The sequence below is a fragment of the Rhinatrema bivittatum genome, chromosome 7, assembly GCF_901001135.1.
Source record: "Rhinatrema bivittatum chromosome 7, aRhiBiv1.1, whole genome shotgun sequence".
Lineage (NCBI taxonomy): Eukaryota > Metazoa > Chordata > Amphibia > Gymnophiona > Rhinatrematidae > Rhinatrema > Rhinatrema bivittatum.
The window spans coordinates 229,792,242-229,814,443 of record NC_042621.1 but is presented as its reverse complement, the minus strand read 5'-3'; the positions used below and the strand labels follow the sequence as shown (position 1 = coordinate 229,814,443).

At 42.3% G+C, this 22,202-nt stretch overlaps 1 protein-coding gene across 4 annotated transcripts in view; it reads left to right on the top strand.

Moving 5' to 3' along the window:
• Positions 1 to 22,202, top strand: part of BLNK (B cell linker) — a 307,813-nt gene that overhangs the window by 140,940 nt on the left and 144,671 nt on the right. For 2 of the 4 annotated variants that reach the window (XM_029609964.1, XM_029609962.1), the window contains exon 3: positions 3,414 to 3,516. The exons of the other annotated variants lie outside the window; for them this stretch is intronic. In XM_029609964.1, the coding sequence (XP_029465824.1) occupies positions 3,503 to 3,516 (14 nt within the window). In that variant the 5' untranslated portion in view covers positions 3,414 to 3,502. The remainder of the gene's footprint in view (positions 1 to 3,413; positions 3,517 to 22,202) is intronic. 4 annotated transcript variants of the gene reach the window in all.

The following is a 22,202-nucleotide window of genomic DNA, read 5'->3' as shown; positions in this document are numbered from 1 at the left end:
AAATATTAAACAGGAAAAAAAAAATCCTGAAACGAAAATAAATACATACATACAGGATTCCAGCAGCCCTGACTGAGCCTTCCTGGGACAAAAAACTGCCCAGGCCAGATGCTAAAAAAAAAAAGACCATCTGTCTGGAAGATGACAGTAAATGGCTGGCTAGTCTGATCTATGGCCACACATGGGTGCTGTCTGCACTGGAGGAAGGCACCAGCGACTTTACTTCTGTGCTGTCCTCCAGGAGGACAGTATCATTTTTCGAGCACTGGGACCAGGAAGAGCAACTGGAGGCCTCAGCACTGAGCCACTGCACTGTGTTTTGTTTTTTTCAAATGCCACAAAACTACCTGAAAACTTTGTGTGTATTTTCATAAGAAGTTATTTTTGGTTTATTCCATCCAGAATTCATTAAAAAATGAATGCATATCCCTAGAACTTATTACACTTCACTGGGAAAGAAAAAGTTAAGAATAGCAAGGTATGGTTTCCAAGCTATGATGTCATACACTAACTTCGCTTTAAGTTTTAAATGTATTTTACTCAGGAATTTATCAGTATTTTATCACAACAAGAACAAACATAATATTTACCTGGAAAAATCACATATCATTTCTTTCCACTGATTTCTCCCATTTTTGTTCTTATAATAAATACTGAAAATTCCTAAATAAAATTGACAATATAGTCAGTCCATAATTAGTCAATATTTTCCTTCCCTAAATGCTGAAATCAATGTTATAAACAGTGTATGCACTTTCAATTTCATTTAACAGAACTCAGTACATGATTTATATTAGCAATAATTGTCACAAATCACAGAGGTAATGTGGGATGAGATAGAGTAGGGGAATACCATAGTAGCTGCAAACGAGGGCAGCCATGGTTCACAACCCAATGCTGCTACTCCTTCTTACCTTGAGTAAGTCACTTTATCCTCAGGTACCAAAAAAACAAAACAAAGCACAATCCTTAGATCGTGAGCCCTCTAGAGACCAGGAAATACCTACAGTACCTGCATGTGATCCACTATGAAGTGTCTTGAAAAAGTAGAATATATAACAAATAAATAGTACAAGGCAAGATCCTCTTCTGTTTCACTCTCTTAGCAAATGCTTATTCAAACACACTAAAGTCAACAAGATTGCTTGTAATGTTACAATAAAGACTTTTTAAAATTGTTAGTAATTCTGTTTATAATACCGTAAGAAGCAAAAGAAAGCAAACTCAATGGCAACTTTAAATCAAATGTAATTGTCATCTGGGTAATCATAATTCTTACACGATACTGGTCAACAGATCTGCTTTTCATGATATCCATGAGAAATATTCATGCAATTTGCATAGATTGGAGAGAGGAGAATTTTAGATCTCAATAGCCCGCATGGGCTTGGTTCTCAGGATAATCTCAATAAATATACGGTATTTACATAAATTTGGCCCAAGTCCTGGTTAACTTGTATATTAGAGTTATGAAAGCCAGACCTGTTGGAGGTTAATCGAGGAGGAAATTTGAAACTGCCAATGTGCAGACCTTTTCACGTCTGGGTCAGCAGTTCAAATCTATTAGGGGTATACAGGGGACAATACGTGTTTCATTCTGTTTGGGGTTTTTGTCATTTTAACCATTTTGTTTTCTTAATATTTCCCTTTCATTTAATTATTTTCCTGCCATCAAGCCCAGAGAAACTGCCTTCTCCTTTTGGCCCCACAGCACATCAACATCCTCCCCTTCCCTAAGGGTGCCCCATCCTGATTAGAAACCTCCACACACTATCTGCCCCATGCTCCTGTCGCACCACCACTGTAATCCAAAATGGCACCCACAAATGCAGCTGGTACCATTTTGGGTTGCAGTGTCAGTGGGTCAGCAGCAACTGGCGATTGCTCCTGTTCCATTAGCACCCAGTGGCATGGGGCAGATGGTGGTAAGTAGTGGGGGGCATGCAGTCTCATCCGCTTGGAGAGGCAGCAAAATAAAACCGTGTAGAAGTGTGCAGGCAACCTGAGTGTGCTACTTTCCTCCCCTGATCTGAACAAACCCTAAGGAATGCCTCCTCTAAATATAGCTATAGGCTTTTAGCCAGATGGAGGGAGGGCAGGCAAGTTCCAGATCGTCAAATTACCATGCATGAATTGCTATTTTGCCATGTAAATGGCTTTGAAAATTATCCTCCCCAATGATTACGGTCTGCTTAGCATCACAGGCAATGGTCTCAGTCTGGTTCCCAATGGGCGCGTGTCCAGATCATTAAAACCTATAGCCACTAAATTGGCACCCTGGATGACAGTCTCAAAAGACTTGTCAAAAGTGATCATGGACCCATGGTGAGGGATCATCTTTCATTAAGCAGTATCAGTCAGATCCTTGCTTTTACATTTTTAGTTTTTCCAGAAGAGCTTTTTCAGTCCATTGGATAATGTAAATCAAAATAGCAGAGGGAACACTCAGTACCATTCCAGGATGCAGGTCCAAAAAGTAAAGATAATCAAATAGGATAATCAACTATGCTGAACGAGGATTTCAAATTAAGGCACGCATAATATGCTATAAACCTGGTTCCAAGACCATTAGAAACATAAATCACAAGGCACTGAACCCCTCTATTATGTTACAAATCTCATCTGTGCCAGTCAGAAATCAGAAGATAGGAAGGTGGAAAGTAGTAAAGAGATTTTAAAAGATTGTTTTTCTGAGCCAGATCAAATATCTCTTATCCTTTACAATATACCAAAATTAGATTATTCAAGTATGCCATTTATCATTATTGAGACAATTACTTGTGAACAATACCCCAAAGTCTTAGAATTCCATTCAAGAGAAAGCTCAGTTCCATGGAAGACTAGTGGTCAACCTTCCACCCAGCTCGAGTCGAAGCTCTACTACTTGGGTTATGTGGAACTGAATGATATGACTATATCTCTGAATAAAAAGCCTTTGGTCACTTATGACAACTAATGTACAATTTTCCCTTCACTATATTTCCCATATATTGTTTTAAATTCCCTTTCTGTGAATACATTTTTCTCTACAACTGGTTGCTTCTTATATCTAAGGCATGGGGTGAAAGTTCCATAATATGATAAAGGGACTTATCAGTTCTGAATAGATATTTTTATTAGCTGCTCAGATTAGTATTAAAATATCTCTCAATATTTTAACATGTCAAGTTAATCATCTACTTTTTAATTAAATACATCTCTGATAAAAGAAAGTTGTTCGATTTTCTTTTAATTATTAATAGAAATGAGGAAGTAGTTTTCAGTTGCATAGGAGGTTAATCTTCTGTAAAGTTGCACAGATGTAAAGAGCAAAACATCTATTGCCTTGTACTGTGTAACTCAGAAGAACAAAAGAAACAAGAGCTGGTTATAGGTTCTAGATCTTAAACTGTCTCTGTCACTTTTCTTCTAAGACAGTACTGTAAAGAAACTAATTGCTACGTCAAATTGCATGGGCCCTGCAGTTTTCATGAAACAAAATTTAACAGAGTAAGCAAGTGAAATGAAAAGCATGAGGTAAGTAGCCTTTTTCAGTTTTCTGTCTCAAGTCTTGTGTAAATGACTTCTGTAGAAAAATAGGAAGTGCTAAAGATGCATTTTTTTCCACGAATGTGGGCCAATATAAAACATTCAGGTACAGAGGAGTTTTTAACTACGTTCAGGATTAAAATATTTGGAGGCCGTTATTCAGCGCTACTTAGCCTGATAAGTTCAGACTTATCCAGCTAAGTGAAGACAACTGAATACCCGGTCCCATTCAGCAGCCACAAGTTAGCCAGATAAGTGATGAACGGGATATGGACGTCCCAAGGAGGAGCTACTTATCTGGCTAACTTATGGGACGATACAGTAAAAATCGCAGGAGAGCGGGTGAGCACCCACTCTCCCGGTGCGCGCACAAGCCACTCTCCTGTGCACGTGATTCAGTAAATTAATTTATTTAATTAGGGCCAGCGGTAAAAAGAGGCACTAAGGACTCTAGTGCATCCCTAACGCCTCTTTTTGGACAGGAGCGGTGGCTGTCAGCGGTTTTGACAGCCGACGCTCAATTTTGCCGGCGTCGGTTCTCGAGCCCGCTGACAGCCACGGGTTCGGAAACCGGACGCCAGCAAAATTGAGCGTCCGGTTTTCAACCTACGAGCCGCGGGCTGATTTTAAATTTTTTTTTTTATTTTTAACTTTTTTTTTAACTTTTGGGACCTCCGACTTAATATCGCCATGATATTAAGTCGGAAGGTGCACAGAAAAGCAGTTTTTACTGCTTTTCTGTGCACTTCCCCGGCGCCAGCAGAAATTAATGCGCGTTTCTGACGCGCTATTACCCCTTACTGAATAAGGGGTAAAGCTAGCGCGTCGAAAATGCGCGTCCAAATGCGGGTTAACAGTGCGCTCCACCTGAGCGCACTGTACTGTATCGGCCTGTTAACCAGATAAGTAGTAATATTCAAACTTATCCAGTTAAGTTAGCTAGAAAATTAGATCTGCTCAATAGCAGGTCTAAAGTAAGCTGGATAAGACTTATCCAGCTAACTAGCAATTTATTCGGCTATATTCAGCAACATAGCTGTGGCACTGAATATCCCATGTGAGTTAGCATGATAAATCTTATCTGCCTAACTCACCTAATTGGCTATGGTTGACTACTTACCTCCTTGCTAAGGTCGTTTAACACGGGCAAAAAATAGCATGTTGCGGTGAGGACCTTTTGGGCAGTTCTGTCTGCCCACTAGCAGGGGGCCTCAGTGGACTCCTTGGACTATCTGTCTAATCCTCCCAGTATTATGGCCTGCTGCTTAGACACTGGTTGGTTCTCCCAGGTCTGTCATGTTCATCCTGCTGACAGCCATGCTTGTTCTTATGAGGACCCTTGTCTTCGTTTGTTTCTGTATTTCTATCTGGTCTGTTTCTGTCTTGTTTTGTTTGGTGGGTACCTTTATATTCAATGTTCCTGCAGCAGCTCAACCCTGCTCCTGTGGGTACATTTTAGCTGCTGGTGTGAGTGTTCCCTGTCTAAGTCCTGACCACCACCAGCACATGAGGGCACCATCCGAGGGGGAAGGTGGCCGGTACAGGCAGAGGACCCCGATGTTCCTGTTCTGCTCCAGCCTGCTCGTGCACCTGGGGTCAAAATACTCATGCATACTAAACTGGTCTGAAAACACATTAGCATATGCACATGTGTAAATGATTAGTGCAAATTAGAAAATACTCGTGATGTCAGCTGAAAACTAGAATCAATACAAAACACAACGCTCAACGCTACTTCACCAGAGTTCCGTTTCAGCTGAATTTTGTGTTTTGACATGTGTAAATGATGGCATGTTTTATACAAATAAATGTAGTGTGTGCATGGTAAATAGTGATGTACACTCTATTTGCTACGCTTGCTAAAGCCAATAATTTAACACCTGCCTCGAGCTAAGTGTTAAACATTTTAGTATGTATGCTATTGAAAGGGCTCATCTACCAGCAAGCATTATTCTTGACAAAGTAGAAGGCACAGAGGTTTTACTGTCTGATAAAGAGCCATGCCACAAGTTTCTATCAAATTTCTATCAAATTTCATTCACTTGAGAATGAGAAATATTCCAGTATTAGGAGGTTCTTGGGGAGTAATGTCAGCTAGGCGTGACAAAGTGATCAATCCCCCAAAGGATGGATGGGAAGAGAAGTACTATAAAGGATGACTCTGGGAGCCATGATAGGAACGAAGTCTTGAAGACTTAAGGAGATTAACCAAAGGTCTGGGCTCTTCTCTGGGGTTCTTGCCTCCTCCACTGGAGAGGGATATCTCCTATAAAAGTGGTGAAAGGGGGAAAAAAATGGAGGAATCTGACCCAGAAGTCTGGGAGAGGACTGCCTTGTACAAGCCTGCCACTAGTGATTCCTTCAGAATGACAAAAAGGAGATTCTGCAGAGTTTCCTACTGGGGTTGAGGAGACAGACTTTTTGGGAAGACACTTGCACCCTAGTGTTGGAAAGTGATTTAAAAGGCATAAGAACATGCCATACTGGGTCAGCCAAGAGTCCATCAAGCCCAGCCAAGAGTCCATCAAGCCCAGCATCCTGTTTCCAACAGTGGCTAATCCAGGCCATAGGAACCTGGCAAGTGCCCAAAAACTAAGTCTATTCCATGTTAAGGTTGCTAGTAATAGCAGTGGCTATTTTCTAAGTCAACTTAAATTAATAGCAGGTAATGGACTTCTCCAAGAACTTATCCAATCCTTTTTTAAACACAGCTACACTAACTGCTGTAACCACATCCTCTGGCAATTAATTCCAGAGCTTAACTATGCGCTGAATGAAAAAGAATTTTCTTTGATTTGTTTTAAATGAGCTACTTGCTAACTTCATGGAGTGCCTCCTATTCCTATTATCTGAGAGAATAAATAACTAATTTACATTAACTTTTTCAAAGTCTTTTCATGATTTTGTAGACATCTATCAGTCATCTCTTCTCCAAACTAAACAACCCTACCTTCCTTAGCCTTATCTCATATGGCAGCAGTTCCATGCCACTTATTTTGGTTGCTCTTCTCTGCACTTTCTTCAATGCAACTATATAGTTTTTGAGATGCAGCGACCAGAATTGCACACAATATTCAAGATGTCTCACCATGGAGCGATTCAGAAGCATTATGACATCCATTGTTTTATTTGCCATTCTCTTCTTAATAATTCCTAACATTGTTTGCTTTTTTGATCGCCAGAGCACACTGAGCGCACAAATTCAGTGTATTATCCACTATGACACCTAGATCTCTTTCCTGGGTAGTAGCTCCTAACATCATGTAAATATAGCATGGGTTAATTTTCCCTATATGCTTCACCTTCCACTTGTCCACAAATTTCATCTGCCATTTGGATGCCCAATCTTCCAGTCTCGCAAGGTCCTCCTGCAATTTATCATAATCCGCTTGTGATTTAACTACTCTGAATAATTTCGTAGCATCTGCAAATTTAATTACCTCACTCATCATATTCCTTTCCAGATCATTTATATATATATATATATATTGAAAAGAACTGGTCCAAGTACAGATCCCTGAGGCACTCCACTGTTTACTCTCTTCCACTGAGAAAATTGACCATTTACTCCTACTCTCTGTTTCCTGTCTTTTAACCAGTTTGTAGCCCATACCACACCAACTTCTCCCTTTTCCATTGTGCCAGGTTCATATATGTCTTCACCCCCTCTCTCCCTTTGTTTAAGATTTGAAAGAGATATGGGTACGGATTTCAGTGCTGTCCTAACTCTTTTTCTGGCTATGTTTGACTCTCCATGTCTATACTGCCAGCTCCATGGAACTTTGCATGCCACACAACAATTTTGTTAATGTAGATGTGCCTTGGGCATAAAAATGTTGGGAAACACTGGTGTAAGCAAGCACAAAGTCTGGGCTTAGAACGGAGGACATTCTTTTCTTGGACTTTTGATTGCAAAAGAAAACTTTTCAATGTGGGAGGGTTATTAATACTCAGCCACTAATAGTGATAACCAAGGCAGGAGAATTAAACCTTCTGCTTAATAATAAAAAAAAAGTATTGTCCTTGTGGTTTATCCATCCAAAGACACTATGGGGATCATTTTCTAAAGCGATTGCACGCGATCACTAAATGTGGGCGGCGTCAAGACCGGAAGAGGAGGAGTCGGGGCGGCACCAGGGCAGACGCCGCGAAGACAGCGTGGATGGCGAAAGGTAAGCTTCCTTATCGCTGCCTATTTCATACCGAATAACTACATCTTTTATGGTGTAGTTATTCAGCGCGATCACTGCCGGCTATCGCAGGACCGCACCTTGCTTTGCACCGCCCCCTGGGATTCAGAGAGCCCGAGGTTATTAGTAAATCCAGGCCCATGAGTCTTAACTCAGAATAGTAGTCTGGTAGACAAAGGCTTCTTTGAAGCCTATTTTTGACTATAGAGCTCTATTTGGAAATCTTTGATGCTCTTGCAGATTGTGATTTTCCTGCGGTTGCAGCCTCAGCTATGATTGCAAAGAGGTTCCCTACCAATGCTTCCTTTAATTTTTAAAGGCTACATATGCAAAAAATTTTCTTTTGCGCAATTTTATTTTTATAAGCCACGTTCAAGTTTATGCACTACAAGCCAGTATAATACAAATATTATCAAGATTTCTTAGGCATGCTGTGTATTGCCATGTGCATATGCACACAGCTTAGAGTGAATAAAACCCACCCCCCACCTCCACTGTCTTGATTGGTTGCACAGGGCACCACTAGGACAAAGGCTGACCCTGGCCCAACCCTACAGGGGGATGGTCAAATGCCAGTGCCTTCTGGGTTAGCATATTCCCCTCCCTGGCATCAATGGGATAACGTGCCAGGGCTGGTACATCTACCTCTCTCCTTCTTGTAGAATCTCCTGGCTGAATGTCATGAAACAGTATAGAAGTGCTAGCATTGCCTCCTTGCTCCAATTTATATTAACATAGCATCACCATAGCTGACAGTAGAAAAAGACCAGTTAGGCCATCCAGTCTGCCTAATTATTCATGTCCATACTTACAATTACATATACCATCTATATAGCACTACCACCCAAAGGATGTTCTCCTTATCTAAGACAATTTTTGTCATCTTCCTCTGTTCTCCACCATTCTGATTATCTAAGCGTAAAAGATCCCTTATTTTGCTCCATCCTGGCATGCCTTCCATTCTGTACCCTCCCACGTTTAACCATGAAGCCAGTCAGTCACCAACATCAATGGGATAATGCCCAAACATTCAGCACACGTAGCCTTCCAGGCAGGCTCAATGAAATGAGCACCTGCATTTCTGCTATGACTTCTGGAAACGACTTTCCGTGATTATCCCATGCCCTCTTGAATTCATTAGAAGACTTCAAGTAAGCATGAAATAGGCACAGAAAAATATTTAGTTGCAAAAAAGGTGAACAGAGCAGACAGGCTGAGATTTCCTTTTCTTCTGCTTCCTTACCAAGCATCGGAGGCACATACTTTTGGTCTAGTTTTAGCTCTCCTGGAAGTCTTCTCTTATTTTATCTCCTCTTCTGACTCGAACACCTCCAAGGAGCTCCATGTGCCGGACTTGCTTGCATACAATGAAGCAATAAAGGGGCAGAAACTTGAGGGAAAGAACTGAACAGAGCATGCCATGCTATTTAGCTTTCCTAGTGCTAAATAACAAGCTCATGCTATTTAGACACCGAATTCCAAGTTAGCGTACAGGATAATAATATGGACAAGCTATCTGAGAATTTTTTCTTTTAATTGGTCACAAACTAAAACTTAAAATGCCACTTGATGGGCTATGCATTAAAGAGCACTTTTAATTTTTCAACAACTCGCACACTAAAAATGTTTTAGCATGCATTTTATTGAATAGACCCCTTAGTAAAAACACATCCTGATAATACAGTAGTTATTCTCCAGAATTATATTTAAAAAATATGTTACTCAGGCAGGGGGATATGCCAGATATGGTCTGAAGAGGTCTAACTGGATCTAATGCTCTCATACGAAAAGCAGGAATGATGGTTCAAAAAAAGAAAAAATTCTGATCACTTTTAATCTCATGGTTTCAATTAACTAGGAATATGCAAACTTTTCAAATATCAATTCAACCAAATTTTGCCATCTTTCCCACTAGCTCAGAAAATTCAGAACTATTCTGCCTTGAATAATGTAATCTCTCTCAAAACCTCAATCAGAAATCTGGTAAAACTTCCTACTCGACAAGACGATGGGTGAGTTTTGTCAAGACAAAAAAAAAATATTCAATATTCATTGTCATCAGATTCATCACAGATGCCTCAAAAGGGGCAATGTCTAGGAAGCATTTGTGGGTTTAGTTAGGAGCTACAGAATAGAGGGAACAGGAAAAGAAAAAAAAATGAAAAAGAGAGTTTTTGTTTGTGTGCCCGGTGGGGGTGAGCTTCCTTTTTATAGATAATATAAAAGGGGCTGCACCCCACTCACCAAGCCCAGTGGACTCTTTAATGCGAATATTGGAGATGGAGGTGTGTACACTATTTCCCTCCCTCACACACACACTCCACTTTCTCCCCACCATCCACCTTCCCTCTCAAACACCCCTTCACCTCCTCTCCCATTCCTCTCATTCTTCACTTCACACATTCTCCTCACTCACACCTCCCTAGTTGACATACCACCTGCCCTGTCTTCTACCCCATCTTCCTACTCCTTCACTTCCATCTTCCCTCTCTCATACCTCACCCCATACTCCTGTCTTCCCATTTCTCTCACTCGCACCCTCCCCGTCACGCACATCCCTTTCCTGTCTTCTCTTTCCTTCCTCCCCTTGCCTCACTCAACTCCTCCCAACTGAGGCCTTGTCTTCCTGCCACTGGTGGGACCTAGGAAGCCCCACCAGCCTTTCCTCTGTAGCCGAAGTTCCACCATCCCTCATGCTGCTGTCCAACACCTCCCAAGGAAGCAGAAGCAGCAGCAGTCAAGCTCAACCCCAGCTCAGGGGAGGAGAGGGAGAGAGCATTATTACATGCACACGTGTGCGGACATGCTGTAACGCTTACCTAGAATGCCTTACAATATAGAGAGAAATATATTTAATGAGGACTAGGGGGTACCAAAACAATAAAATTGAGGAGGGTGATGAAGGACATTTGAACCGATGGCAGTTTTTGCTCAATCACCACTGCTTTTCCACTATCGGGGAAGCACCACTACCTTCTCCTACTTCACTACCACTAGTGCCTGTGGCAGCTGTTGCTGCTAAGTTGGAAATGACTGTTTGGTTTAGTGGGTAGGCTCAGGCAGTTATTCTGGTGGCTTTGCAGCAGGTGGAGAGGATGTAGGGAAAAGCAAAAAAAAAGAAAGAGGAAGAGGTAGTCTCATGCCTGCATACTACAAAAAGGTCTAGGAACTGACTACTTTAGGCTTTTACTCTCCACAGGAGGAGGATGTTACCCTTACATCTTTAACCTTAATTTACAAAGCAGACTTACACACAAGTGCGTTTGTTTTATTTATTTATTTAAAATATTTTTTATCCACCCTTCCAACATGTTTGTTATCCGCCCCAAGAGGGTGGGGTACAGGAGTATACTCATAATAATCATAAAACAAAACAAGTATAAAAATTAAAATACATAGAACATGACTGGTCATAACGCAGGGATTTTGCGGGCTGTAATATTTAGTCTGCTGAGCTTTCTGCCTTTTGGAAGAAAAATGACTTAAGTGCTTTCCTAAAAAATTTTGGATCCACCATATGTAACTCCATCCCTGGGTGCTGACTGCAGTCCAAAGGGGCCATAAAAGAATTTATAAGTTCTTTGGGACAGGAACCCAAACTAGCTTTCCAACCTCCCTTCCTTCCCAGGGTAAAGACTCTTTTGACTGGGGCATGAAAGGAGTCCTCTCGGTTCCCAGTGTGGAGGGTCTAACTCTCCCTCTGGAATTGCCTGGGATAGCGAAATTCTGATACTCTATGTGCTGTGCACCAAAGATTTCAAAGGAGCCACTGGGTTTATTTATTTATTTATTTAACATTTTTATATACCAAAATTCATGTAGCAATGTTACATATCATTTCGGTTTACATTATAACATTAACAAGCATGTAAGAATGCGATTACATCGAACAGGGAGAATAAACTTGGATCAAGGGTTTGGGTCGAAATAAAGCTTTACTGCTGCAAATGGTTGCAAGATGGCAGAATACTGATCCATAGCACCACTAAAAGGTGGATGGTCTTCATCGAATGACTTATGAGGAGAGATTGAAGAATCTAAATATGTACACCCTGGAGGAAAGGAGGAACAGAGGTGATATGATACAGACTTTCAGATACTTGAAAGGTTTTAATGATCCAAAGACAACGACAAACCTTTTCCATCGGAAAAAAATCAGCAGAACCAGGGGTCACAATTTGAAGCTCCAGGGAGGAAGACTCAGAACCAATGTCAGGAAGTATTTCTTCATGGAGAGGGTGGTAGATGCCTGGAATGCCCTTCTGGAGGAAGTGGTGAAGACCAAAACTGTGAAGGACTTCAAAGGGGCGTTGGTTAAACACTGTGGATCTATAAAATCTAGAGGATGAGAATGAAGAGGTTGGCTTGCGGGGAAGACGGCTACTACCTGGAGATATTACCCTTATTCAATAAACATACACACGGTTAATGCAACTTCGACATTGCTCTATGCTTCAACGGCAAGAGGAAATGTGGAAAAAAGGATTTGCATTCACAAAAAAGCAGGAAGTAGTTTGCTTGTTACAGAGGTTACTACCCCAAACCATACAAGGCTGATATTTCACTTTCAATACATATGCAGCGTAGCTATCTGCTTCAATGGCAGGGGGGACTTTCAATACATATGCAGCGTAGCTATCTGCTTCAATGGCAGGGTAATGAAGAAAAGTGGATTTATATTCAGACAACAACCAACAAGGACTGAATTGCACAGGCTGGGTAAACAAATAAGCGTGGGAATAGCTTGCTTTTGCGGCAGTTACCACCCCTAACCAATTAAGCTAAATACTTCACTTAGTTGCAGTTCCAGCACTGCTCTCTACATTAACAGCGGGGGTGGAAGGAAAATAGAACCAAAAGGTTACTAAGAACCAAGAGTAACAGATAAGTATGAGAGAAAAAAAAAAGTGTGAAAGCTTGCTGGGCAGACTGGATGGGCCGTTTGGTCTTCTTCTGCCGTCATTTCTATGTTTCTATGTAAATATGTTCTTTACAGGATTTTCCTCAATCTGTGCAGGAATATGCGTTGCCAATGTCCAGGCAACTGCCATCCTCTAGGGTTTTGGAAAAATAGAGTTCCAGGTGGGCAGAGTGTCCTTTGGATGAGCAGAACACCCTTTCCAGATGGCCAGAATACTAAGCTGCTACACAGAGAGTTACAATTCTCTCTTTCCCCAGGGTTTTGAAGAATCACCGGATGGGTGTCCTTGTGAATGCTAGGCTTGGCCTTTTACTCACTGTTAAGATGATTCAAACCTTCTCTGTTCTTATGCAGTTCTTGTTCTTTCCTTTGAATCTCTGGGAGGGAAACCTTGGAGCAGGAAGGAAGGGCAATCAGAACTTCCAACCCGGATCCTGAAATTAGGTTTACAAAACTGAAGATAACTCTGGGGTGGCTCACAACAGGTCACTGGCATCCCCTTCCTCAATGAGGCAATGGGAGGCAGGTCTTCCCTAACCTGCCCAGGCCCAGGGTTTACCATTCCCTGAGCCTAGGAGCTGAACAGACTCTAGCAAGGCCCCTAGCCTATACTCAAAAGATTAAAGTCCAAAAAATGCACTCAGAGGGATCTTCCACCAGACAGATTGTGTACTGGCTGGGCAGAAACCCTCCTGACCCTGGCCAGGCCCACCAAACAGGGCTTGCTTGGCTAAACTGGCTGGGCCTGTAAAACAACAAAATCTAAACTCCTCTCTGCTTCCTGTACATAGTACTAACTCATAGGACTGCCTCCCAAGCTGTAGCAAGGAAGCGGTTATATACTATTTCAAAGGGGACGGCCATTCCAGACCTCCAGAAGGAGGGGATGTATTTGAATGGATCCTCCTCATTAACTATCCTACACTAGCTAGCTGACGCCTGACATCCAGGCCTTAATGGGAATAGAACAAAAGGTGCATTCCCTGGTTTCATCCAGATGGACAAGTCGGGGGGATGGACGTCTAAGAGTCCTTGATTCGATGATCTCAAAGTCTATAAGAATGTATAAATGTAATGTTTACTGGTCACGGAGTCATCCTGCAACCGGTAGCACTCACCCCAGGATTCCAATGGCCTCTGAAGAGGCAGAAACGCCACCATGACACCATCTGCAACACTGCTCCCTGGGCTCCCCCCTAGGCACGCAGGGCAAGGTTCTTTATGAAGTCCCCACGGTGGGAAATGCAGCTGAGTGTGCTCAGCAATGATATCACACGGCTAAGTATAAAAGGCCCAACTGCATTCCACAGGATTGCCTCAGCAACAGGGCTCCCTATTTGGATGCAGTGCATGTTGCTCCTGCTTTGGTTTCTGTCTGCCTTGCCCAACCTATCCTGTCTTGCTCAGCCTGACCTACCTGTCCTGCCTTTCTCAGTGCAGCTTGCTCTGTTCCTGGCATTTTTATTTTATTTATTTAAAAGTTTTTTTATATACCGCACACTTGGGCAATTACATGTCCGTCTAGGCGGTTTACAAACCTACATACATAATAAAAACAAACTTGTTAGTCTTTATCCCGGTCTTTCTTCAGTCTATTTGCCACCACCTTCAGCTTTGGACCCTGATCTCCCTCTTGCCCGTTGCCTGCCACTAACCTGTGCCTTGGACCCAGATCTCCCTCTTGTCTGCTGCCTGCTTCTGATCTCAGCTATGAACTCTTGTCTATTCCTCTTTTACCGCCTGTCTCGACCTCAGGCTAGCTCCTAGTAATTGTCTCACCGCAGCCTGTCCAGACCTTGGCCTCGTCCCTGACTCACCTTCTTCTCTATATATACGCCCTGTGGGACTCTCGCCTAAGTCTTCCCGGCCCCTGGAACCCAAAAGCTCAACCCACGGGGAATGGGGTTGGTATAGGTGAAGATCTGGTCTAGTCTCTGTCCAGGGCGCATTTGCCAGCTGCTGGCATGGGTCTAGTAGGTTCGCCTACTAGGCTGCATCGACCACGCCACTGCACAAGGGTTCATTATCCTTATAATAAAGTTTTAATGTGGCTGTTATCCCGACTGAAGAAATGTTATTTAGTAAATTGTGGATGGTAACAGCCAGCTTGTATTGTATTCAAAATGTAATGGGAAGTCCATGAAGAGATTGTAACACTGGAGTGATATGTTCTCAAATGGAAATTTCGAGCTGCAGAGTTTTGTATTTTTTTTAAGGCATAGGTAGCATAAGCGGGTAAACCATTGAAAAGAGAATTACAGTAGTCCAAGCCTGAGAAAGAAAAAGATTGAAGGAGTGTCCTAAATTCTTTTGGGTCTAATAAAGGTTTCAGGTGATGTAACAAACATAATTTATAGAAAGAAGATGGCATTAAAGATTTTATGGGATCATGCATAGACAAAGAAGAATCCATAAGGAACCCTCGGTTACAAACTGTACTAGAAATGGAATGAACTGGCCTTTCAAATACATTTTTCCAGGAAAATTAGCAGGAGCACAAGTATCTTAGCTCAGCATAGGCGTGCACATTTACATCTCTTAGACAGCAGATGTATATGTCCATAAGCCATAGTTGTATAAGCAAACAAGCTCAAGGAACAATTATCTACACCTAAAAATGAACACCAAGCCTCACCATGAAAGAGCAAACATGTAAGAGAGATGAAGCAAACCAATGGACTCCAAAATCTATGGGAAATAATACACACCAGCAACTATCATGCAGTCAGTCAATGAACTGTAGAATACGACAGGTATGACTAAGTACACAGGGATATAATCACATACCACAACGAGGAATATATGGGGGGAGGGGGAGGATTTACACATAGAAGTCCCTTGCTCTTGCTGCTGGGTGGAGGGGAGGGGGCAGTGAGAAGGAATCTGTGCTCCAAGACCCCTTTATTCTTGGTGCTGAGAGAAGGAAGGGGAATCCCCTGTGCTAACTGGCACTTTCGTTTTGGTGCTGATTAGCATGGGTATTTCAACTGGCAGCTTACGTGCACAGCACAGGGTTTTTTGGGGGGAGTTTTTTTTTTTAATTTCCATGCCTGTTACTACTGTGGCCCCACTAGTATGGGAAAAAAATTTAATATGCACACACTGAAAACTTATTGCATACCACATTAAGTGGTATTTTACCACGTGCACATTAAGAGGGCAATTTACACACTGAAAAACAGGTTCCATATTTTACAGACAGGCTGAGCCAGTCCTGGGTTTACCTGCAGAGACTGGTCTTGCTTTTCTAGGAAAATCAATAGGGACATCAGCACTAAAAGTCCAAGCAAGCACTGGGATACCACCAGGACTGGCTCAGCCTATCCTGAAAATCTGGAGCCAGATGGCATCCCTAAAGTCCACATGTATTTTGTACATGTGACCTTCAGCCCTATGTGGACTATTATAAAAGTGGGCTCCCAATTTTACCCCTCTGCCGCTGTTTTTTTTTTAATTTTTAACCTCACGTTTGATTGCATAGGGTAGCTATATAGATTATGCCACTTTAAGGAAACATAGAATTTGGCATTGCTGTTTATGACTTTAATAAAGATTCTTATGTCCTACTGTACTTAGCTTTGCTATATTTTTCAATTTCAGCCTGGAATCTATAGGCCAGAAGCAATAGGCTGCAACAGTTTCACATCAGCAGGTTTCCTTCCCTTTTGAAGAGAGTTTTACTTGGTGAGGTTGAAAAGGTTGCACCTGGAGAGGTATAATTAGAACACAATAACCTCACGGCCTCTCTCTCATGAAAGCATCGAAACTTTGCTAATGTTCCAAATGCAAGGACTGGAGCTTTTAAAAAGGAGACAAACCGAAATAGATAGTTTCTTTAATTCATGAAACTGAATCAAGATCATTTCTCATTTTATCCTTAATTTTTAAAATCGCCAACCATTACCCTCCAGCTCCTCTCACAAAATCAAAACGTCCAAAACATGGTGCCAGCTGGAAAACACCAGGTTACCCCCTTTGCCTTGCCCATGCTGCGAACTCTTAAGCAACTTTGATATAAGAAAGATGCAATATTTCTCCTAAGTATATATTATATTGTAATATTTACCAGGTATGATAAATCATCCTGATTTATGTCATAAAACCAAATATTGGTTTAGGACAGATCCAGTGAGTTATATTGAGATACTTTCTAGTAGTTGTCATGGCACATCCGCACACTGTTACAGGTGTAACCCTTTGCGGGGTGTTTTAAGTCCCAGGGCACACAAACTAATGTATTTCTCTTCGGGGCTACTCTGGCTAGCACTCTTCCCAGATCCTGAGCTCTCTTATCCCAGAGGGGGATTCTTTTTATGGGGGAGACTCTTGTCTATGGCCCAGAGAATGGTGTGTTTGATCCCTTGTGTATATTTGTAGCTGTGGCAACTCCTGGAGGGAGTTACTGTAACAAAATCGGCAGGACCAGGCACTGGGTATTAAATAATAGTTTACCGATTAGTTAAAGGTAAATTAAAGTCCATCATTAAATAAGTGTGCAGTTACAGATGATTCTTTGTACAGTTAGGGTGTTCCATTCCGGGTAGGTGTACTTTTCTTCAGCACTTGAGCTTCCCATGGTGATGGAAAATGTGCACTAAAAGCTCTCCCAGTGGCTTACCCAGGATTCCTATGTCAGGGGTCCCCTTTTAACATAGCAAAACCCATCCTACCTCAATCTCCAGATTCTCATTGATCACCCATCCCTAGGTGACCAAAATGATGAAGGGGATGGAACAGCTCCCCTATGAGGAAAGACTAAACAGGTTAGGACTGTTCAGCTTGGAGAAGAGACGGCTGAGGGGGGATATGATAGAGTTATTTAAAATCATGAGAGGTCTAGAATGGGTAAATGTGAATCGGTTATTTACTCTTTTGGATAAAAGAAGGACTAGGGGGCACTCCATGAAGTTAGCATGTAGAACATTTAAAACTAATCAGAGAAAGTTCTTTTTCACTCAACGACCAATTAAACTCTGAAATTTGTTGCCAGGGGATGTGATTTGTACAGTTAGTATAGCTGGGTTTAAAAAAGGTTTGGATAAATTCTTGGAGGAGAAGTCCGTTACCTGCTATTAATTAAGTTGACTTAGAAAATAGCCACTGCTATTACTAGCATCAGTAGCATGGGATAGACTTAGTTTTTGGGTACTTGCCAGGTACTCATAGCCTGGATTGACCACTGTTGGAGACAGGATGTTGGGTTTGATGGACCCTTGGTCTGACCCAGTTTGGCAATTTCTTATGTTCTTATCCTGGTCCCTTGGGGAAGGGGGTGAGGAGATCCAGACAGCATCTTCGATGATCTTACTTGATTCCTTTTAGATGTTCTGAAAAGGTGACTCCTCAGGCTGAAAAGTCTGTGGGTCAGGAACCTGCTGTTTCAGCCTGGCTCCCAGGCTGGTGTTCTGCTCTCACAGGTGCTTGCCATATTCATAAGGTGAATGGGCTCACTGGTCTTCAGCTCCTGTCCTCTCTGTCCAGCCAGTGAAGATGACCTTTTCCAAAGGGGTAGAGTTTAAACACAGTCCCTTCCAAAAATAGGATTCTTCTAGCCTTCAATCGTCTAACACAGCCAAGACCAGTGAGCCATATTCAGGGAGTGAATGGGCTCACTGGTCTTCAGTTCTGGAGTGAAAGCCCCATGGGAGTTAAAAAAAAAAAAAAAAAAAGGAGGTCCTTACTGTAACTAAACTCCAAGAGACCCTCTGGCAGGATGTGCACAGAGGAGACTCCACTCAAAAAGCAAAAACCTGATGAGGCTAGGAGGCCTCACCAAGAAGGGGAAAGCATCTCTGCTGCTTGCTGTCTGCACTGAACTGAAACTAGCCACACCTTAAACTGCAACATGGTTGGTTATAAAGCAAAGAGCAACCAATCCCAGCTCTCCTAACTGGGAGGAGGGTGAGGGAGGTGAATAAGCTCAAAAGGTGCTAAATATCAGGAATGGAACTGTGGTCTTTTAGTGGTGCACTGGCTGTGGTCCTGCCACACAAGCAAAACTAACATTTTTGCCAGCTAAGAAATGGCTGGAATACTAAATATCCACAAAAAGAAACTGGGCAATGTTTTGGAGGTAAAAGGATGGGCTGGTATGGTGACATAGACTCTTGGGAATAAAGTACTTGTGATGCCCCTCTAGCTTCACTATGCATCCGAATGGGGAATGCTCCAGTGTGGGAGGTTCTCATGCAGCAGTGTCACCTAGTAGTGACAGGGTGGTCCATCCCCCAAAGAGTGGCTCTGTAAGAGTACTATAAAGGGTGACTCCATGAGTCACGAAGGGAGTTAGTAGTGATGATGTGCTGGAAGAGATCAGGCAGAGCAGCCAAGCGGCTGGGCCCTGTTCAGAGTTTAGGATCCACAGGAGAGGGAGATAGACTGTAAAACTGGTGAAGGGCAGAAAAAGAGAAGACTGACCCAGAAATCAGAGAGAGAGAGAGAGAGAGAGGACTATTGAGTATCTCTTGAGAAAAAAAAACCAACAGGGATTCTGCAATGTTTTCTGACTCTGTTAGGGCTGAGGAGATAAAAGCCTGGTTGGGAAGACAGTGGGATCCCAGTGTTGGAAAGCAATGTATGCAGCACAAAGAACTGTATTCACCCTTTTTCCTGTAATTTGTGGGTCTTGAAGCTATATCCTGTGTTGAGATTTGTATTCTGAATTGTCTGATTTTTGTAACTACTATGACTTTTGATTTATAATCAATAAAAGATTTTTTGTTAGGAATACACCACTTAGGGGTAGATTTTAAAATGGTTACGCGCATAACTTATGCCCATAACTTATGCACGTAACCCTTTCAAAACCCTATGCAAAATAGGCTCGACGGCGCGCGCAAGCCTCGGGACGGACGTAAGTCCCAGGGCTTTGCTAGGGGGCATGTCAGGGGGGCGGCGCGATGTTCGGGGCATTCCGGGGGGCGTGTCGGGGTGGTGGTGCCGGCCCAGGGGCATTTTCGGGGGTGTGGCTGAGGCCTCCGAAATCGGTCCCGGGCCAGGGAATTGTGCGGCGGCGGCGGTCGATCAGCGCAGGCGTAACTTTCACAATAAAGGTAGGGGGGGTTGTAGATAGGGCTGGGGGGTGGGTTACATAGGGGAAGGGAGGGGAAGGTGGGGGGAGGCCGAAGGAAAGTTCCCTCCAATTTCGGAGCGGCCTCGGAGGGAACAGGAAGCGCACGCAGCTTCCTGTTCCTGTTTTTATAAGATACGCGTGGCTACGCGCGTATCTTATAAAATCCAGGGTACTTTTGTTTGCGCCTGGTGCGCGAACAAAAGTACGCGTGGGTGTACATTTATAAAATCTACCTCTTAACTGTTGACTTCTTTATTTTGGAATGTGATCCTCTCATGGCCTACAGGTTCATAATGTGCCCCCCTTTCACAGAATATGCATCCCCCAACCCTGCATTGGGGGTTACATTTTGTTCCAGGTCTTTAAACTAATCCCTATATATGAAACTGGGAAGAAGTGTTTTCTCTCTGGGCTTCCAGATTGGCTACAAATACACAGTGCATTGGTTCAGAAAGATGTGGTCTTCTTGGTTTGGATGCACATCTACAGAGAGTTTTCAGGTAGGCAACTAGAAGGCTGAACTTAACCAAACTTTGATCACTGAATCTAAGCAACTAGAGCATTGGAATGCATGTCCTATGGGGCAATGTTCAGGTGGTTTTCCACAGGTAAACAGGTGTTTATACCTGGAAATAAGGCTTTCTGATAATTGCGCCTCCATTCCCCTCTCCGTCATATGAGGGAAGAGCATGCATTCTACTTTTCACTACAGAGAAAGAAAGGGTCAGCACTGGGGAAAGGTTAAGGTAGGTCCATAAAATATACACTGGGATTTCCTTTGGAAATCCCTATACCTACTTTGAACTCATACTTTATGCTTACTACTTACAGTAATTCTACTTCCGAAAGTAATAAGCAGGTCATCTGGTGCGATCTGTTTCTTGCAGTGTCACTATTCCAAAAAGATTTTCACAACTAAAATATTTGAAAAAAAAAAAAAGGTTGTTAATTCTCCCCACTGACCAGCAATAGACATTTACAGGGCTTGCTATTTGGATTTTACTATTCATGGAGGCCTGTATTTTATAACGAATGCGCATACTTCGCTTACATAAGTGCTTGAGTGTGTACTTACAATCAGCAGTTTGTCTAGACCTCCCACCCAAAAACTGCAGCCAAAAGACGTGCAGTATCACTTCTGTGACTTAGCAGGTATAAAAGCATATCATGACGTTCGGTAATGTATGCACATATACTGCTGACAAAATAGCAACTTGGGAACCCCACCAGAGAACATCAATAAACTGCCCCTTTTTTCACATTCACACATGATGGTGCTAGTGTATGCATGCTTCAGGCTCTTGAAAAATATTACTTACGTGCTTAGACGTTTTGAAAATTTAACCCATAAAATATTAAACACAAAAAGGGGGTAATTTTCAAAAGGATGGATGTACATAAAAGTAGCTTATTCGAAGCAATTTTCAAAAGTGCATTTACATGCGTAAAATCCAGTTTTAAGCATGTAAAGCCTTTTGAAAATGATCCTAAAGAATGCATAAAAAGAAAATGACACATTAAAAACAAGAAAATAACACAAAATAAAACCAATTGTACATTCTTCAAGAATTAAATCCAATTAAAAACTGCCTAGTTAACTAACTAAAACATGAGGGCAGCAAAAGACCATATGACCCTTCCACATCAACCACTCAGCTCCTCAATCCCTACCCTCTCTCTCAGGAGAACCCCTGTGCTTATCTCATGCTTTCTTAAATTCAGATACTGTCCTTGTCTTCACTACCTCCACTGGAAGACTGGTCCATGCTTCTACCACCCTCTCTGTAAAGAAATATTTCTTAGATTACTCCCGAGTCTACCCCTTTTCACCCTCATCCCATGAGCTTTTGCTATAGAACAGTAGTGGGCACTTCCAGTCCTAAAGGGCCACCAACTAGACACGTTTTCAGGATATCCCATATGAATATGCATGAGATGTTTGCTTATAATAGAGGCAGCGTGCATGCAAATCTCTCTCATGCATATTCATTAGGGATATCCTGAATTCCTGACTGGTTGGTGGCCCTCGAGGAGTGAAATTGGCCACCCCTGTTCTAGAGCCTCCTTTCCTGATAAAAGAGGCCCAGCTCCTGTGCTATGAAACACTGGAGGTATTTAAATGTCTATCTATATCACCTCGTCCTGTTTTTCCTCTAGGCTACAAAACCAAAAACAATTGTTACACTGGTAATTAATTCATGAATTAATCTCGCCAAATATATGTAGGCCCCTCACTCTAAGGGTCTGTCAAAGTCATACAGACTCCTAATTAGGTATAGGGCCACCTTGCTTTAATTGTAAACTATTTAAATTTTTGAACTTTTTTGCAGTTTTTTCTTTTTTTAAAATGTCAAGCAAACTAATCACTTCTGGGCATTAAATCACCGCTGTTCATAGCACACAGGTATCAAAAGATACGAGAGGAACCGCAATACTCATCTGTTGCCAAATTTTGGCTGGTCTCCCTCTGGGAGACCACCTCTGGGAGAGG